At 36.6% G+C, this 19,924-nt stretch overlaps 1 protein-coding gene across 3 annotated transcripts in view; it reads left to right on the forward strand.

Annotated features, from left to right (window-relative positions):
* Positions 1-19,924, forward strand: part of LOC138696896 (carboxylic ester hydrolase-like) — a 76,290-nt gene that overhangs the window by 31,417 nt on the left and 24,949 nt on the right. For all 3 annotated transcript variants that reach the window (XR_011331484.1, XM_069822367.1, XM_069822368.1), the window contains exons 5-7: positions 4,750-4,906; positions 7,215-7,400; positions 17,896-18,083. Coding sequence is in view for 2 of the 3 variants with exons in the window: in XM_069822367.1 (XP_069678468.1) it covers positions 4,750-4,906; positions 7,215-7,400; positions 17,896-18,083 (531 nt within the window). In the remaining variant the exon portion in view is untranslated. The remainder of the gene's footprint in view (positions 1-4,749; positions 4,907-7,214; positions 7,401-17,895; positions 18,084-19,924) is intronic.

Raw genomic sequence — 19,924 nt, forward strand, 5'->3', positions numbered from 1 at the left:
AAGAGAAACACAGTAAGTCTTAATGTACCACTATATGAGCACAATTTGTGACCAGGGCTATGTCCAGGCAATACTCAATCTCCTGCCACACACACGAAAGCTTCTCCGGTGTGACTAGTCCTATTGCTTCGTAGATTCGACCATGTAACTCACGTCCTTCACAAGCCCCACAGAAAGAAATCCAGTGGGGTCATGTCCGGCGAACGTGATGGCCAAGGTGTAGGTCTGCCTCTTCTAATTCAACGGTCATAAAACGTATCATCGAGGAAAGCGCGCACATGGTTAGCATAGTGTGGGGGACTCCATCCTATTGAAACACGATTTCTGGTGATAGTTGTGGTACAGCGTAATTTCCCAGCATATCCAGGTATGTGTTACCTGTTACTGTGAGCTCTTGTCCGTTTGGAAACGACGTTGTACACGCTTGACTGACTTAAATTCAGCCAGTCATAAAAAGCATTCTGCTTTTTCTACTGTGGTAAACTTGTTCGACTGTTCACTTGGTACACGCACAACTTGCATTTTCAGCTCTGACAGCAAGGCTGTCTATATACGCTACGCAGAACGAGCTTTTTCTCGTTTTCTCCTAGTGCAATGGTATGCGCACGCGTGTAACATGCTGCTAGGTAACAAAACTTATTGAGTTTCTCTTTCTAACTGTGAAAACATTGAGGTAATAACTGTAACAGTTTCAGATATATTATTACTTCTTTTTCGTCAGGTTTTACCCGGACACTCTGTATTACATTAAACAAATATAAACTGAATAAAACAAATTTATATGTAGTAATATTTACTTTAGGCCTTAGCCAGTGGTAATCATTCGTCACTTCATCCATCAATAATTCAGTCACTCTACTACATCCTTCTCACTTCCATCCATTTATCCATACATGGGTTCCGGCAGGAAGGCTCAAGAGAAATTACTTGATCCCCTCCTGGTATTTTTACAACGACCGCATAAAACTTCTCTGCTAGGAAACGTTACAAAATAGGGAGAATTTACAATATATCAGAGAAATTCGTAATGGAGTGACTACTCTTATTTAAATTTATGTACAGGGTGTAACAAAAAGTATGGCGCAAACTTACACTGTTGAAAGTATACGATAATAGAAACAAAAAAGTCCCAGTAAACATGGGTCCGCAAACAAGCTGTTTGCGAAAAAATTACGAATGTATGGTTACAAGCCGCCACTGACGTCATTGTTTGTAATACTAGTGACAGACTACGGTCACTAATCGCGATTATCAACCTATTACCTAATCGCGATCGGGGTTGTAGTATGTCACCGTCCCGATCAGGAGCCTCTGGTGACAGACTACAGTCGCTAATCGCGATTATCTCCGATCGCGATTACTGAAAATGTGGTGACACACTAGGTCACGCTTGGTCCCGTCTGAATTACCATAGAGGAAACAATTTTCTCTATGTACATACGTATATGTCTGTTTCCCTCCTGGACAACACCTAAAATTCGTACTTTCTTTTGATGTTTGTTCATTGTTTGTTTTTTTCCTTTTTTATTGTTTCTTGCAGCTTGATATGGGAATTTATTTCTTGAAATTGTTATATGCTTTACAATGTAAACTTATACAATTTATATCATTATTATTTATATTATTTTGAATATATATTTTCATAACCCATAAAATTTACATCATCATGCCAAAAATTTATATTATTTTGTAATAAAACATATTTTTAAAATCAACCCTAACCTCAACGATAGCGTCGTAATGGAGACTGAAATTGAACATCTGAAAGAGAAACCAGTTCCAGTTTGTAATCCTTTATTTATTGAAATGAAACATAGGCAGCAGCCTTCTATTTCTCTCTCTGTATATGAAATATGAATAATTCATCTGTCCTTTGTTCATATATTTCTTTTTACTTTTCTCACATCTGCATTAAATTTCTCCACTACGTTTAATAGTAGCCAAATTCATTTTCTAGCCATTCATTTTCGTTTCTATTTCATATAATACAATGGAAGGGGTAACAAAATTCCACAACAGAAGCTATCACGACTTCCTAAATAATGTAAATCAAGGTGATTCGAAACCAAAGATTACTAAGATGTTACTTTCGTCCACTGGGCCGTGCCTCAGCGCGATTATCTACTGGGTGTTCATTTCAAAGTGTGTCATGACGTCACTGTTGTTGGGTCACCGATTTGAAGCGAGTTTCAGTTTATATGTTAGAGAAGTTGCCTATTATTTAAGGCGTTCTTCAATCTGAACTTGAGAACGTGTACGGTATAACTTGAATGTCGTAGCAACAGATGGCGGTCTGTACGGTCTGTGTGCTACCATAACCTCTTTCGAACTGTGTTTTGCGGCGGCAAGTCGTACGCAGGGTATTTGTTATCATCGGTTGCGTACGGTAACATTCCACAACACAAATCAAATGCTCCGTGTCCATGTTGACCGTCGAAGTTAATGTCAACAAATACGTAAGTAATCGTCTTAACCCTCTCCCCATATCCCGACAGTACGTATTTCCAAACAGTTCACATTCCTGCCACTACCGGCGTTACCGTACGTATCGGCACGTACTCTTCAGAATGAACGCCATACTTGCTAGCCAACTTCTCTGCCTCTTAGATTATACACCTGAGCTGCGGAAGTGTAGGAAGATTGAATTCTCTAGGCTCATCAGCTAGCCACATGACGGCATACAGCGAGCCAAGACACATTTTGAACTGAACACCCAGTAGTTCTGGGAACAGGATTTAGCTCCTGATCGCGGTCGGGACGGTGACACACTACAAACCCGATCGGATTAGGTCGATAATCGCGATTAGTGACTGTAGCCTGTCACCAGTACGGGGCCTAATACTACCATTTATCCGTTTTGGTAACTCGGCAGAAAGCTGGCTCACGACGACCAGTTGGCAGAGGGCTGCTTTACGACGACCACCCGAATTCAAATTCTGCCGATGGGAGAGTTAAGGTTTTTCTCGAGTTCTCACATTTTCTCCTTTGGGAATGCGCCTAACTTTAGTGTCTGCGCAGTAGATCGTAACAGGTCGCAGTGCTGGGCCATAGTGCCCCTCTCCCGAAAATTCCATTCCATTCCAACAGAGTATGCCGATGTGCTAGCTGCAGGTTTCATGGATTGTAAACACTCTGTTGACTATCCTCCCCTGGTACCAATGCTCTGATAGTTCTGTAACTACGCTTTTCGGATCATGTGAAGTAACTAGCACAGACCTTCGATCACTACGCCACACATCACCATTCCTTTTCTCGATGTCTCGTGGATATACCCTTTGTCTATAAATTTGGGAATGCTATGTTTAAATATTTCCTCAAACCAATGTTGAAACTGAAAAAAAGAGTAAGGTAGGCCTATACAATATATATTATTTCATCCTATACAATATAGATTAAGTATATTTTGAGTTATTTATTTCATGATGCTTTAACTTAACAAGTCATATCGCGACAATACATAAATAATTATTACAGTTTACTTAAAGTTATACTGCAATTTAAATATATTTGTATATGTTGATAAATGGGAATATAAGGGTACAGTACATCAGTTATTCATAGATTTCAAAAAGGCATATGACTCAGTTAGGAGAGAAGTATTATATGGTATTCTCATTGAATTTGGTATACCCAAGAAACTAGTTCGATTAATTAAAATGTGTCTCAGTGAGACGTACAGCAGAGTCCATATAGCCCAGTTTCTATCTGATGCTTTTCCAATTCACTGTGGGCTAAAGCAAGGAGATGCACTATCACTTTTACTTTTTAACTTCGCTCTAGAATATGCCATTAGGAAAGTTCAGAATAACAGACAGGGTTTGGAATTGAACAGGTTACATCAACTTCTTGTCTATGCGGATGACGTGAATATGCTAGGAGAAAATCCACAAACGATTAGGGAAAACACGGAAATTTTACTTGAAGCAAGTGAAGCGATAGGTTTGAAAGTAAATCCCGAAAAGACAAAGTATATGATTATGTCTCGTGACCAGGATATTGTACGAAATAGAAATATAAAAATTGGAGATTTATCCTTCGAAGAGGTGGAAAAATTCAAATATCTTGGAGCAACAGTAACAAATATAAATGGCACTAGGGAGGAAATTAAACACAGAATAAGTATGGAAATGCGTGTTATTATTCGATTGAGAAGATTTTGTCATCCATTCTTCTATCAAAAAATCTGAAACTTACAATTTATAAAACAGTTATATTACCGGTTGTTCTGCATGGTTGTGAAACTTAGACTCTTACTTTGAGAGAGGAACAGAGATTGAGGGTGTTTGAGAATAAGGTTCTTAGGAAAATATTTGGGGCTGAGAGGGATGAAGTTACAGGAGAATGGAGAAAGTTACACAACGCAGAACTTCACGCATTGTATTCTTCACCTTACATAATTAGGAACATTAAAGCCAGACGTTTGAAATGGGCAGGGCATGTAGCACGTATGGGCGAATCCAGGCCGGAGGGAAAAAGACCTTTGGGGAGGCCGAGACGTAGATGGGAGGATAGTATTAAAATGGATTTGAGGGAGATGGGATATGATGATAGAGACTGGATTGATGTTGCACAGGATAGGGACCAATGGCGGGCTTATGTGAGGGCGGCAATGAACCTTCGGGTTCCTTAAAAGCCATTTGTAAGTAAGTAAGTAAGTAAGTAAGTAAGTGAGTAAGTAAGTAAGTATATGTTGATAAATTTTTTGTGAAGTTATGTTTTAACACTCTTACTGTTTATGGACATTTCCAGTTGGCGGCACACAATGGATCCTTACTGCCAGTTATTGTGTTTATCAGTGGAGGAGCGTTTTACTCTTCAAGTAGCAATATTTTCCTTTATAAACCACAACTTCTAATGGACAGAGAAGTTGTGGTGGTTTATTGTAACTACAGAGTTGGATCATTTGGTATGTTGATAGTAGATACGATTTATGTATGGTAAACTGTTCATTTGAAGTTATTTACTTCTTTAAAACCATCATTTTAGTTTCAGTGTTTTACAATATTCAGAAGGCCCAATACTAATGGTATTTAAAAACAAAGAAAAATATATTATAAATTTTAATGTTCGAAACGTACTAAAATGTAGATATACAATACTGGAAATGTATGAAGAATATCATTCTCAGTTTTTCATTATCCATCACTCTTACAGTGTTTTATATGAAGAAAGTACTTGATCATTTAATGACAACATTTAAATATTAGCCATATCCGTGCGCTTCGCTGCACTTGTTAGAAACAAATATTATTGACTTAAATCTAAACACAGTTTTGTAATTTATTAGTGAATATTTATTAGTGAATAATATTTTTATATGTTGTAAGTCGTTTGCTCCTGAATCAATTTGAAAGTTGTATTTAAAACTATGAATGTAACTGTTATTATCATGCAATACTTTCTGGAGTTGTTCAGTCAATTTTACTTTAAAGCTTGATACTATATTAGACTTAATAGACAATTGGTCAGTCTGAAATTAAAAAAAACTATATTTAAAGAACTGAGGGCTCTTACTCTCAGCTGGAAGAAAAAATGATAAGCCTATGTTTGAACTTTAAATGATGGTATAGAATTGACTTTATGTATTTCTTCTGCACCAAACGATGCCACTTGAAATAAGGTGTTGTACTGTCTTATATTATAGTGTTTAAAAAGTGTGTTGATAACAGATATACTTCGGTAAGTAAGTTTTTAATTGATTGTAGGGCTCTTAATCTCAGGGGGAAACAACATTTACAACAGCGGAACATAATCCATCTGGTCATTATCCCATTTTTTGCATTACATTTATTGCATAGTTAATTAATTTAATCTATTTTAACATAATTCAAATCAGCATAGTCAATATTTGGATCATAAAACAATGGATGGTAATCTAACGTACTATTACTGTATACTAAATCAATACACTCTCGTTGTTCGTTAATTCTTTGAGAAGTTCAGCAATGTTTACTCTTTCTCGAGCCTGGTAAGTTCGAACTCTGTTATCGGCAAGTCAATCAAAGTGTTCGATGCTAGTTTCTTTTGGTCGAGCCGCTGAAATGATTGCATTGTTTGTTGGTAAACGAATCTCCCGTTCTTCCTCACTCTTATTAAATCACCGAATTTTGTTTTGCCTTGAGTCGGAAGTATTTCGGTATAACAGAGTCATTTTGAAGTACCTACTATATAAGACAATAGGTCTATCTACCTAACGTTAACGTATAGAATTTTTTCCAGAGAATACTACCCGAAATTATCAAGGTACAATGTATACTTATTCACTAAAATTAACGGAGCACAAATCGAATTCAAAGCCCCACACGCACTACCGCTCCTCTAGGAGGTCATTAAAGGACACGAGATTGGTGGAGGAAACCAAGGGCAGCTTCGAATTTCAAAGTGGGCCGCATCTTAAAAATAAACACGTACTGTATTTTCGCGTTCTTATATTTTCACAGCACACTTAATGTTGGGCAAAATTTATTTAGAACGTATCTCCTTGGGTTTAAAATATGATCATATGGTATAACGAAACACATATAACTGAAATAAATTAACATGGAAAGTATAGGAATTTTGCCGAAAATTAAGAAAAATATGTTTAAGTGTGAAACGTGTAAAGTAGTTTTACGTGTGAAGTGGACAGACAGAATAAAAATGAAGCTGTGTTGGAAAGAGTGGGTGAAGAAAGAATGATGCTGAAAGTGATCAGGAAGAGGAAAAGGAATTGGTTGGGTCACTGGCTGACAAGAAACTGCCTACTGAAGGATGCACTGGAAGGAATGGTGAACGGGAGAAGAGTTCGGGGTATAAGAAGATTTCAGATGATAGACGACATTAAGATATATGGATCATATGAGGAAACAAAGAAGAAGGCAGAAAATAGGAAAGACTGGAGAAAGCTTGGTTTGCAGTGAAAGACTGCCCTTGGGCAGAACACTAAATGAATGAATAGCTGAAACTGTCATTTTTCATGTAGTCGGTATAAAAGTAAGAGCTGGGACTCAGATTTGAAAGGGAATTAATATAAAGGGCTAGAAATTTTTCAAGAGCAGAAATAAAGAACAAAAAATAACGAATGGGAGGGGGTAATAATATGAGGAAGGTTCTGTCTCTCATTTGCATATATTGTGTCTGTGTGTATACAGGTCTACTTAAAATATTTAAAAATAAATGACGAATCCATGTAACTTACTTAATTTGAAACAACCGTCAAATGAGTGATATTTCAGGTTTTCTGACTACTGAGGATGATGAAAGTCCTGGTAATTACGGAATGAAGGACCAGGTGGCAGTTCTGCGCTGGGTCAGAGACAACATAAAAACATTTGGTGGAAATCCTGACAGGGTTACTATCTTAGGGCACAGTGCTGGATCTGCTGCCGTGCATTTTCACATACTGTCTCCCATGAGCGAAGGTAAGAAAACTGACTGCATTCCGTTCGAATAGCTGTGATATACTTGTTTTTTTGAAAGATGAGACATGACAGTTGGGCGGCCGAGCTTGGAACTACAGTACCATGTTGCCAACATGGACTACCAGCTGCCAGCTGATGGAAGGTAGCAATTGTCGTTAAGATGGCTGACGTTAAAACATTCATTTACAATTGACGCGAAGGTAAGAAAACAATACAAAAATCGACAGAGAATCAAACACGAAACGTACCAATGCTAACATTGTGTGCACAATAAATGTTTCCAAGAGAGCTATTAAACACTCGCCATGTAGGACCTGTAAGTTTGGCAACTCAACCGTTGTTACCATAGCAACATGCCTACCACGCTATGCGATATTCAGTTGTTTTTCCGATCGCAACGCTCCTGTCATGTCCCATCTTTCAAAAAAACAAGTATAGTGTTAGTTACTGAGACCTACATCGCCATCACCACATTCCATCACTAACCACCACATGCACTCACAATAATGCAGTTTACACTACTTCCATTTTATAATCTGACATGATCACAGTGGATTAGACTGTTATAGTCAGAGGCACCGATTTTGGCAGATGACCTCAATGACATTTCCAGTAGGCGAGCCAATGTTTTGTGAGAACTGAAAGAATGAAATGCGATAAGGCTGTCTGTCGTTGTTTATATGTTCACACTCGCCTCTTGTGTCGTCATTATTAGACTAAATAATAAACACACCGCAGTACAGTCCGATTCATGGGAGTGCCGTAAATGACTTTCGTTCGCCTCCTGCATTTTCTAAATTAAGAGGAAAAAAGCATTGCATAACCAGAACCAAGAAATTATTGCAAATGTTCATTACTTCATGAAGCGACAGGCGAAAAATAGATATGAGTTGTGTCGAATTGTCTTCATTAATAACAAACATTCATGAAGTACGAGAATAAGTTGCGGAAGCGACAGGAATCGACACGTTGGATAAATAATCTAAAGAATAGGTATGCTGAAATAAGGAAATACGTAATTAGATAATCTACGAGATTCGATCCGATACTTTGGATTGAGTCTCGGCGTAGCTCAGTGGTTAGAGAACCTAGTGCGTGTAACTGGGAGTCAACAGTTCGATACCCGGCCCCGGAGCGAATTTTTATCAATTAATAACCTGTGGTAATTCGATAAACCAAGCAAGAAACCTCATGTTCCAAAAGTCTTAATGGAAGCAGATGAATATGAGAGCTTAATTTAATGATTTAAATCACGCGTAACATGTGTTTACAAGGAATGATAATAGGTCACGAGAAAAGCCGTCGATTCGTTTCTTGTGTTTTTCAGTCTGAGCCTGATAGTTGTCGAGCTTGATGGATGAATTTTTTATACCGTAGTAATTCGTACACCTGTCGCATCCGCCCTTCACCGATTTAAATTTTTATTTATTAAGACGCTCCCATTATGAACTACGTAACGCAGATTACTGCAGTTGTATAAAAGTGGTTATATGTGCATTGTTTTTGGAGATGACTGTCCATCCGAGTCCACTAGGATAATCAGGAATGTATGTTTACTCTTATGTCTCACCCATCCCAGCTGCAGTTTGCTTGCGACGAAGATAACAACCGACTTTGCAGCTAAGAGTAACTCGCTCTGGAGTTCTGATTAATAAAATCCATCTGCCTAAATCGATGGCGTCAACATCTGTGCATTTCGAACTGGCGGATCAAGATCACGTACAAACGTACAAAAGTGCAAACCGCGCAGGAATCACTGAACTAAAAGATGTGAACTGAAACATTGGTAATTCCGGCTGTTCCAGCTGACTTTAGCTGAGAAGAATGGTCCAGGATCGGGGTAAGTACACATGGAAAATGCAGTCCGTTGCTTTACCTTGAGACGCCAGTCCGAAATGCAGAGTTACTGTCATCCTCTGAGGAGTTTAGTGCTAAGAGGAATGCGGTTCCGACTAGTCTAGCGCGGTACTGGAGTGGGAGGGAACAGTGACAGAGGCAGTCTGGAAGGAAGTACAATCATACTGAAAACATTCGCCCAATTTACGAGAGCAGTATGCCTATTAGTTTTCTAACGTATTTTTTGCGAGATAGAGATACAACCATTCGTACTTACAGTACGTGTTCAGAGAAGGAGAGTATTGTAGAAAATTGTATTTATTTATTTATTTATTATTTATTCTGGTGAAGTTAAGGCCATCACACCACCAGAAATACAAATACAATAAAATAAATAAAAAGAAAAATCATAATAAAACTACAATAATATAAATGAAAAGAAGAATCATACTATAAAATTTAGTGATTAGTAGAATTAAATTAAACGTGTAAAGTAATCAATTTAAATATACTGTACTGCTGAACTCACTTGAGAAGTAAAACTACTTGATTTGTATTTTAAGATATCACCAACAAATGATTTTCGCATGACATTATAGGAATCTGTTTTTCACGATACCAATCACACATATTCTAAAATTCCAAAAGAATAAAACCAAAAACTTTTCCACAGCATGTTTCCTTAAACATATTTAATATGGGTAATTCATATAATATTAGCATAGCTAACATCAGGGAGATGTTTGAGCAAAAATTGCAACAATATATTTAATATATTAATAACAAAACCATATAGGCCTAGGTAAACAGTATGTATATGAAATATTCACACACTACTACAAACTGAAGACTGCATATTTTTGGACGATTAATACTTCCCACTCCGCTCGGCTTGTCTGTAGCAACAAAAGAATCTACCCTGCACTGATGGCAAGAATACCTCAGGTCCAGCACTAAACTCGTCGGAGGAAGACAGTAATAGTAGTAACGCCAGTAGTATTAGCAATAGTAGTGACATTAATAACAATAGGCATAGCAGTGGAAGTTGTATTAGAAGAGAAAGAGGAAGTAACAATAGTATTAGCAGTAGTAGTGGAAATGAATTAGAAGAGGAAGTAACAGTAGTGCATAGAGAGTGTTAGCTGGGAGGACGGAGGGAAAAATACCTTTGGGGAGGCCGAGACGTAGACTAGAGGATTATATTAAAATGGATTTGAGGAAGGTGAGATATGATAGAGACTGGATTAATCTTGCACAGGATGGGGACCGATGGCAGGCTTATGTGAGGGCGGAAATGAACCTGCGGGTTCCTTAAAAGCCATTTATAAGTAAGTAAGAGTAGTATTAGCAGTAGTAGTGAAAATGTATTAGAAGAGGAAGTTAGTTCAAATGAAATTCGACCAAGATTTACTATATGCAACAGAACTATTGGCTGGAGTTTTTTTTAGAGGTATTGACAACAATGATTATAGTCTTTCTATTGTTGGTATCCTGTTATTTTAGCTAAAAAATAAAAAAAAGTAATTAGCAAAATGAAAGCGTCCAAAAGTAAGCAGCATGCAGTAATTCGTTTTGTCACTGCAAAAGGGCTTGCACCTGCTAGAATCCATCACAGCAGGTTGTATACGGAGAGATGTGCCTAGGGAAGTGGAGGATCGAATCTAAAGAGTGAACATTATATCTCAAGTGTTGTAATTAAGAAATATTTTATTAACTATCAGTAGCAGTATTTTATTTAACGAAATTTTCAACAGCAGGGGTCATTCAGTGTCTGAATAAAATTCAACGTGGGCAAGAAATAGCTGACATTTTGTCTGAGGCTCTCTACCAGAGACAGGGTTCTATCACGTGCCGTAAATCTACGATACAGGACTCCCAGCTTTAGTTCCCTCCCAGAGAAAGCCTTGCTTATCGCACTTTAAAATCCAATCCGCCAACCTTGGGTTCCATCAGTAGCGTGTTAGACCAAGGAATCAATCAAATACGGGTGGAGCCACATTGAATTGTAATGCTAAGCAGTTAAAAAATACATACAGGCGAAATGAGAGCATGATAATAATAATAGTAATAATAATAATAGGCTAATAAAAAAATCTGAAAGTTAGAATTTATAAAACAGTTATATTACCGGTTGTTCTTTATGGTTGTGAAACTTTTACTCTCACTTTGAGAGAGGAACATAGGTCAGGGGCCTTTGAGAATAAGGTGCTTAGGAAATATTTGGGGCTAAGTGGGATGAAGTTACAGGAGAATGGAGAAAGTTACACAATACAGAACTGCACGCATTGTATTCTTCACATGACATAATTAGGAACATTAAATCCAGACGTTTGAGATGGGTAGGGCATGTAGCACGTATGGGCGAATCCAGAAATGCATATAGAGTGTTAGTTGGGAGGCCAGAGGGAAAAAGACCTTTAGGGAGGCCGAGACGTAGAAGGATAATATTAAAATGGATTTGAGGGAGGTGGGATATGATGATAGAAAATGGATTAATCTTGCTCAGGATAGGGACCAATGGCGGGCTTATGTGAGGGCGGCAATGAACCTCCGGGTTCCTTAAAAGCCAGTAAGTAAGTAAGTAAGCAAGTAAGTAAGTAATGATAATAATAATAATAATAATAATAATAATAATAATAATAATAATAATAATTTCATAGTGTTCTGCTCGAGGGCAGGTTTTTCACTGCAAACTCAGCATTCTCCAATATTTCCTATTCTCCACTTCCTCTTAGTCTCTGCATATGATCCATATATCGTGATGTTGTTGTCTATCATCTGATATCTTCTTCTGCCTCCAACGTTTCTTCCGTTCACCATTCCTTCCAGTGCATCTTTCAGTAGACAGTTTTTTTTAGCCAGTGACACAGCCAATTTCTTTTTCTCTTCCTGATCAGTTTCAGCATTATTCTTTCTTCACTCACTCCTTCTAGCACAGCTTCATTTCTTATTCTGTCTGTCTATTTTACACCCTCCAATCTTCTCCATATCCACAATTCATATACTTCTAGTCGTTTCTCTTCACTTCGCCGTAATGTCCATGTTTCCGTCCCATGCAATGCCACACTCCAGACAAAGCACTTCACTAATCTCCTCCTGACTTCTTTTTCCAGAGGTTCACAGAAGATGCATTAAAAAGTTTCTTTGGTATTGCTATGCTCCTTTTGATTTCTTGGCAGCAGCTGTTACTATTTATAGCACACACCAAGTACCTGAAGTTATCCACTTTTTCCACTGCCTCGTTTTGAATTCGCACGTTTATCTTCTTAAGTATTTTCCGAAAACCATTATCTTCGTTTTATGTGCATTATTTTCATCAAATACTCCTCACAGGTGTCATTTAGCTCCAGTAGCATATCCCTTATTATCGTCTCCTCTTCTGCTAACAACGCCATATCATCAGCAAATCTTATGCACTTTATTCTTCTTCCTCCTATCACTCCTCATGTACGATAAATATGATAAAGGACATTCTAGCCGTACCTATTTTATTCGGGATGTCCATAAGTTTATTAAAATCCACTCTGTCAAAAGTCTTTTCCAAGTCCACAAATATTATATACACTTCTTTATTCTTCTCTAGAAATCTTTCGGCCATTGTTAACAGGAGTCCAATTGCATCTCTCGTACTTCTTCCCTTCCTGAAGTCAAATTTATCTTCTTCCAACTCTCCTTCTATCTTAGAATATAAAATGTCGATTCAATGTTCGGAGAAGAATCTCCGCCGAATGCGATATCAGGCTGATAATCCTGAACCCTTTACATTTCCTAGCATTATTTTTCTTAGGTATTGGCAGAAACACTGAAATCTTCAGGCCATTCGCCTTTCTCATATATTTCGTTGAGTAATGACAGCATTTTCTTCTTTTCACTAATTCAATGGGGATTCCGTCAACTCCTGTTGGATTTCTCATTCTTCATTTTTCTAAGCAATAGTTCAACTTCTTCTCTTAGAAAAGAAGATTCTTTCGTCTTCTGATATTGCTCCTTCATCTTCTATAGCTAACTCATCTTGGCGACTCTCTATCTCATATAGTTCTTTTACATATATCATCCATTTTTGTCCAGTATTTCAGTGAAGTTCATACATTTACTTCACGGTTCTTTAAATTATCTTCACCTATCAGTAGGACATGATCTGAGTTAGGCCTGTAACACACTTGCAGAGTTTTCGCTAGCGAGAATGTGTTGCGAGAAGGAGGCGAAGAGCCTTCCTCCACACACTTGGCGAGTTCTCTCTATCATCATCTATGCACTGCCTTCATGCAGAAAGCATTTTTCTGATTATAGTAATGACTCGTTGGGGGAAATATTATAGGTTATGTATTTACGTATATTGTCGTACTTAAATATACAGGGACATCATTTTATTTTTACTAACATTTTTAATATTAACCTGGCTATACCTTTCTATTACGACTGAAACAGGAAACACCGTATGCTACCCCTTCCACGACTGGAGTTCGATGATACTGGCGTAAAATATAAATCACTTTACTAGATATAGGAGGGAAGAAAAGTAGTTCATCCATTTATGTAAACTAGGAAATATCGCAATTTTGAGGTTGATAATTTTCATTACCTTTTTGTTTAATCAAAATACAGTACTGTATTAACACTTAGTGTTTTTACTCACGAATTGAGCTATCCATTCGGACGTATTAATTATGCAGTGTATAATGTACTGTTACAACACATTAGCGTACAATATAGAGAATGAAGTTAAATTGAAAAATAATCATAATATGGATATTTAAACGAATTTTTTAAAATGGTGGCCGTTCATTTCGATACAGTCTTCAGTTCTTTTGTGCATATTATCGCACTATAGACTATTGTACCTAATTCCAATTACCAGTTTGGTCCTTCGTACGAGTAACTCATGTTGAAATAATTCTGTACCTACTCTATAAAAGAGTACCTTACGTACTGTAAATTCAACCTTCACTTCTGCCCGGTCCGAAAAGATAAAATTACTCAGAAATGCTATCTACTGTCCGTTCAAGTGGTTTTTTCCGAGGGTCGTAGAAAGGGGGGGGAATCACGTGACAGTTAATTACTTAACGAGGCCCTTTTATTTAAGTTATTTTAAACAGTTGTATAATATTACGCAGACGTCCAATTCCTAACAGAAATTATTTTTTTCAGAAAAGAGCTAAGATAGCCCAGCTACTAGACTTAACAGAGGGGCGAACAGAAGCAGGTGGGGGAAACCGGGATGTGACGTAGGCAAACGGACGACAGTACCTGTACGAAAATATGATTCAATATTGAAAGCTCTTTCGTCACTGGAAAACGCTAACATATTTCTGGAACGTACTATACTCGCTAACTCAGTACTGCTTACGCGCCCTCGGCTCTGTGTCGTGAACGGTTGGAAGTTTACTAGTAGAAGGGGTGGGAGTGAAGTACGTTCAAAAACTCAGGTACAATAAAAATTGAAGTAAAAATAAAATGATGTTCCTGTATAACCTGTAAGTATATTGTCGTACTTTACAAATTACGTACGAACGCTATGTTGAATCTATGTATTCAGATGATGAGGAAATGGAGATACATGAAAATATTTTGTTAATGAAAAGAAAAAGTGGGCCTAAAATTAAAGCCAGAAATATCTGAAAACCACACTGTATCTTACGAAAATAAGGGCGAGTTTTGGATACTGGTTTCGATTTGAATGATGATACGTTTAGGCGTTATTTCAGGTTTAATGGACCACAGTTTTTTGCCATTCATTATACGATAGAGGATTCTTTGCTATGTTCTGATTAAAATTACGTAAACTGTTAAGACATATAGATACATTATTTCAAATGTTTAATTAATACTATTAAATATCATCAAAATAAAATATAGCCCTATTTATTTTCAGATAATCTGATATTTGTCTCCAGATTTCTTCTTTAAGTTTCGTGTTTTTATAGTTTTCATCCCGTGTATCCTATAAATAGGACTACAGGTGACATCGTACAAGTTCGATAAGTTTCTGACTGCAATTATCAGCCATCTTTCCTCATCTTCAAATAAAAACAATACAATTCATCGCCACCTGTGATATCTTTTTCTACATTCAATCGTCATAAAGAGTAAAAATGTCAAACATCTTTGATAAATGTGTCAAGAAAATTCGCTGAGCTACCGATTCCAGCGAGAAACTCGCGCGAGGTTTTTGCCTCGAACGAGAATCTCTTCCAGTGTGTGGACGTCCATTTGAATCCATGTTATCAATTTTTTTATTTTCTCGCAACACATTTCTCGCTGGCGAAAACTCTGCAAGTGTGTTACGGGCCTTAATATCTGCTTCTGGTAGTCTTTGCATTTTTTTAAGCAATTTCGGAATCCTTCCTGTACTATCAATCTGATATCTTCTTCCGTCCCTTGGGCATGTATACGTGTATCTTCTTTTATGTTGTTGGAATAATGTATTTCTAACAATCATTGCATTTCTTTTACAGACATTCACCAAAGATTCTCCCCTGTCATTTCTTTTTCCCAGTCCGTATTTTCTAATTGTTATTCCATCTTGTCCTTCTCCTACTACTGCGTTCCAATCACTCGTTAGGATTACGCATGCTTCCTTCTTCTCAACTCTCTCGTCTGTCATAGCTTTCTTCCACTTCTTCGTCTGCTAATCCACTATGTTGCATGTAAATTTGCATTAGCATCAAGTCTATTCTCTTTCCTAGTAGTCTCACCATTATCATCCGGTCATCTACATAACGCACTGATATCACTTTATCTTTCACATACAAACACCATGACTTCCTTTGTATTCACCACTTGAATAAAACAACCTAAATTCATCACCCGCCAACTCACCATAATTTTCCCAGCAATTTATATTTTATTCACATTGGTTGGGTCACTGGCTGAAAAGAAACTGCCTACTGAAGGATGCACTGGAAGGAATGGTGAACGGGAGAAGAGTTCGGGGTAGAAGAAGATATCAGATGATAGACGACATTAAGATATATGGATCATATGAGGAGATAAAGAGTAAGGCAGAAAATAGGAAATATTGGAGAAAGCTGGGTTTGCAGTGAAAGACCTGCCCTTGGGCAGAACACTGAATGAATGAATGAATCCATTCTGTTTCTTGTCGTTTTTTCCTTAATGTTTTCCAAGTTACCCACTTGCAGAAAAGTCCTTAGATTTCATTTTTCAATCTCAAACTTCATTTCTTTCCTAGGTAGGGTTGCATCCGAATGGGGGATAGTTATTATTATTATTATTATTATTATTATTATTATTATTATTATTATTATTATTATTATTTTACAGAGCATAACTTCCCGTTTACGTCTATGGACTACCCGAGATTGCTGATAAAAGAAAATTTACCTCGACTCAGAAATAACAAAATGATTGCGTGCGTAAAACGAAATCGTATGCAATTATAAAATACTGTATATGATAGAAAGATAAAATATTTATTGTTGATGACTCTACCGATCAGTAAAAAAGGGAAACAAGTTTAACAGGGAAATATATAGTAGTCATGAAAATCAAGTACAGACTATCCAGAATAAAGAAAAAATCAAGCACCCGCACAAATAATAAAATAATTTTACGTGTAAATTTGTACTATTGCATTGAATAAACAGGCGTTTCCCCTCAAATTATTGTTTATGCTCGACCATGCCGAAATGTAGTAATTATACACCTGGTAGTAGCCCTTTAATGCACCTCATTAAAGTACACCTATTCATTATAATTCAGTTGTTCAGCCGATGATAAATCACCATTGTACCATTATAAAACCGCAAGTATTGATTATTCTCGGATATGCAATCGAAAGACAATTAGCGAAACGTCACGGAGGCTGGAAATCCAATACTGTCGCAGAAGGTTATGTTCTGTTACTATATTAATTAGCGTTAATTGTAAATAATATTCAAATAAATTCAATTTGTCATCTCGTTTTTCAATTCTAAATCAATTTCCAGGTTATATCAATATTAATGTTCATGTTATTCTCTAGATTATATCAAGGTCAATGACATTCGTCCCTAGAAAAAAATCAATACTTTCGCGTCTGCGCACAACTCACAATTTAGAAGGTCAGTTCCGCTCTTCACTTAGATAACCATAACATGAATACTTATGAATAATTTCAAGTTAGAAATAAGGTCGAGCATAAAAAGTCGTATGAAACTTGCCTATAATGGCAATTAAGACGCTCGTATGAAAATTATGAAACGAGCGCTTGCGCTCGTTTCATAAAAAAACATACTAGCGTCTTAATTACTACCATTATAGGCTCGTTGCATAATGTACTATTTTATTTGTAATGCTGAAGTTTTAAAATAATTTTTAGTGTTATTGTGTAGATAAATTTTGATTGTCTTTAGAGCATCAAAATCTGTTGGTAATGTTGATGATGGTGATGATGTGATGATAAGAGTATAGGCTAGAATATTACTCATTCGGAAACAAGTGAGATGAAATAGAGCATCTCTATGAATAATACATTTAATTATACAAGCATTTGATTAATAGTTTAGAATGATTGTAATGTTAATGATAAAATGTCCACGCGTGTGTGCACACACACACACACACAAACACACACACATAGACATATTATCGTACAATTTCTAGATTGGCCCAGAAAGTAAAATTCCTATTTAAGTAATATGGTTTGTCTGATTTCTTATAGGTTTGTTCCACAATGCAATATCTATGGATGGAGTAGCCATAAATCCTTGGGCAAGTGGAAATTCAATAAAGCATACTAAGAAACTTGCGAAGTTCTTGGGATGTCCCACAGAACCTACAGCTGAGCTGATGAGATGTCTGCGCACAAAACCAGCCGATGAGATTGTTGGCGTTATGCACAATCTGTTTGTATGTAGAGTGATGAGTAAATTTAGTAATATTACAAAATGTAACGCTTAAACCAAAGTAAGGTTTCAACTTTCTCTGTATATTAACGGAAGTACAAAGAGAAAATATTGTAATGATGCAAAAAATATAATTTTATATGTTCACGAAAGTATACATTTTCAGCATCTCTGATACGTAAGTACTGATAAAATGATTTTTGACATGCTGTCCCACCATGAGTTGCCAGACCTAACGCGTTGCAAAAATTTAATGGAATGTGTTCCACTGTATTTATTTATTTTAATTTTATTTTTTTATTCTTTTTTTGTTTCTTATTTTTATTGTGTAATCATGTAAATCGTGTTTATTTATCACTTAACGCCAATATGTATCCCACTGTGTTGTTTTTTTTATTACCAATCTATTTTTTGTGTACATTTTATTCAATTGTCGGTTTCTGGATTAATTATGTGAATTCTACTTAATTGTAATCTAATACTAGTATGTATACTAATGTGTTTCTTTTTACTTCTACTGTGCACATTTTTTATTGAATTATCGACTTCTGTTTTTATGTGATTCGTATTTGATTCTAACAACATTAATATATATATTCCACTATGTTTATTTTTATTTTATGAGGTTAATTTTTATGTAACTATTTCTTTTGATCTCATTATGTACCTAAATTGTATCAGTATGTAATTACTTAATTCTGATCCAGTTTTATGTTCAACTATGTAAGCAAGTTTTAATCCTGGTTGAGTGTAAGAGAAGGCCTTATGGCCTTAACTCTGCCAGGTTAAATAAGGCCATTATTATTATTATTATTATTATTATTATTATTATTATTATTATCATTATTATTATCTGTTTGGGTACTTTGATTTCTCCGAAACTACTGTCCAAATTTTATTCTTATTCCGTCTGTGTAAGTAAATATGTCCCGGAATAATGCAACGAAATACCATGCTTTTGCTAAAATATTAATGAGCCTTTTATTTATTGCAATTATAAAAAATCGTCGGTTTACAAGCAAAACACATTAAGTCAAAAGTATTACTTCTGAGAAAAAGGCGTATATATAATGTACGTAATGTATGTGTATAAACTTAGAATTGGAAAATTATATACACACAAAGAGAAACAACTTACTAAGAATATTTTGAGGATTCAGTTTTGTCAAGGACTTACAAACGTCTTTTTCTGAGAAGTAATATATATATATAGTAAATTTATTTCAACTCAACAACAATCTAACTTTATTCTTCCAACAATAACTCTTCACTTTCTACACAGTAACACAGTATTCGTTAGTGCACTCCACTGACGACAATGACAATTTACTTGGACTGTTAACAACAATGAACTGTTAATCTTAACTAATATTTACAAAGCACTATTTACAACACAGGACTGTCAGTTCTCAGTTCACAGTTCTTCTAGCTCAGTCACTCAAGCTCACAGTATCTCGAACCACAGACCTTCAGAGACAGTCCACTGTATTCGAACTCAGGTTCCTCCAACTGCGGTCCACTGCACTCGAACTCAGGTCCCTCCAACTGCGGTCCACTGCACTCGAACTCAGGCCTTCGGATGCTGACACAGTTGCGGACGCACACTCGAGTCGAACTCCGGTACACAGGACTGGCTGGCTTGCTCTGTTCACTGGCTTACTCACTGAATGGCTGAATAAACTGAAACTGCCTCGCGTTCACTTGCGCGCGTAATTTATACTCACACCACAGTTTCTGGAAAGTACGACTTCTCGATATTTCGACGCGTGTGTCCATTCTCGAATCATCTCGCACGCTGCTGCTCCCCTCCTTCACCGCGCGTAGCCATGACCCAGGAGGCCGATG

The sequence above is a fragment of the Periplaneta americana genome, chromosome 3 (assembly GCF_040183065.1).
Source record: "Periplaneta americana isolate PAMFEO1 chromosome 3, P.americana_PAMFEO1_priV1, whole genome shotgun sequence".
In the NCBI taxonomy this organism is placed as follows: domain Eukaryota; kingdom Metazoa; phylum Arthropoda; class Insecta; order Blattodea; family Blattidae; genus Periplaneta; species Periplaneta americana.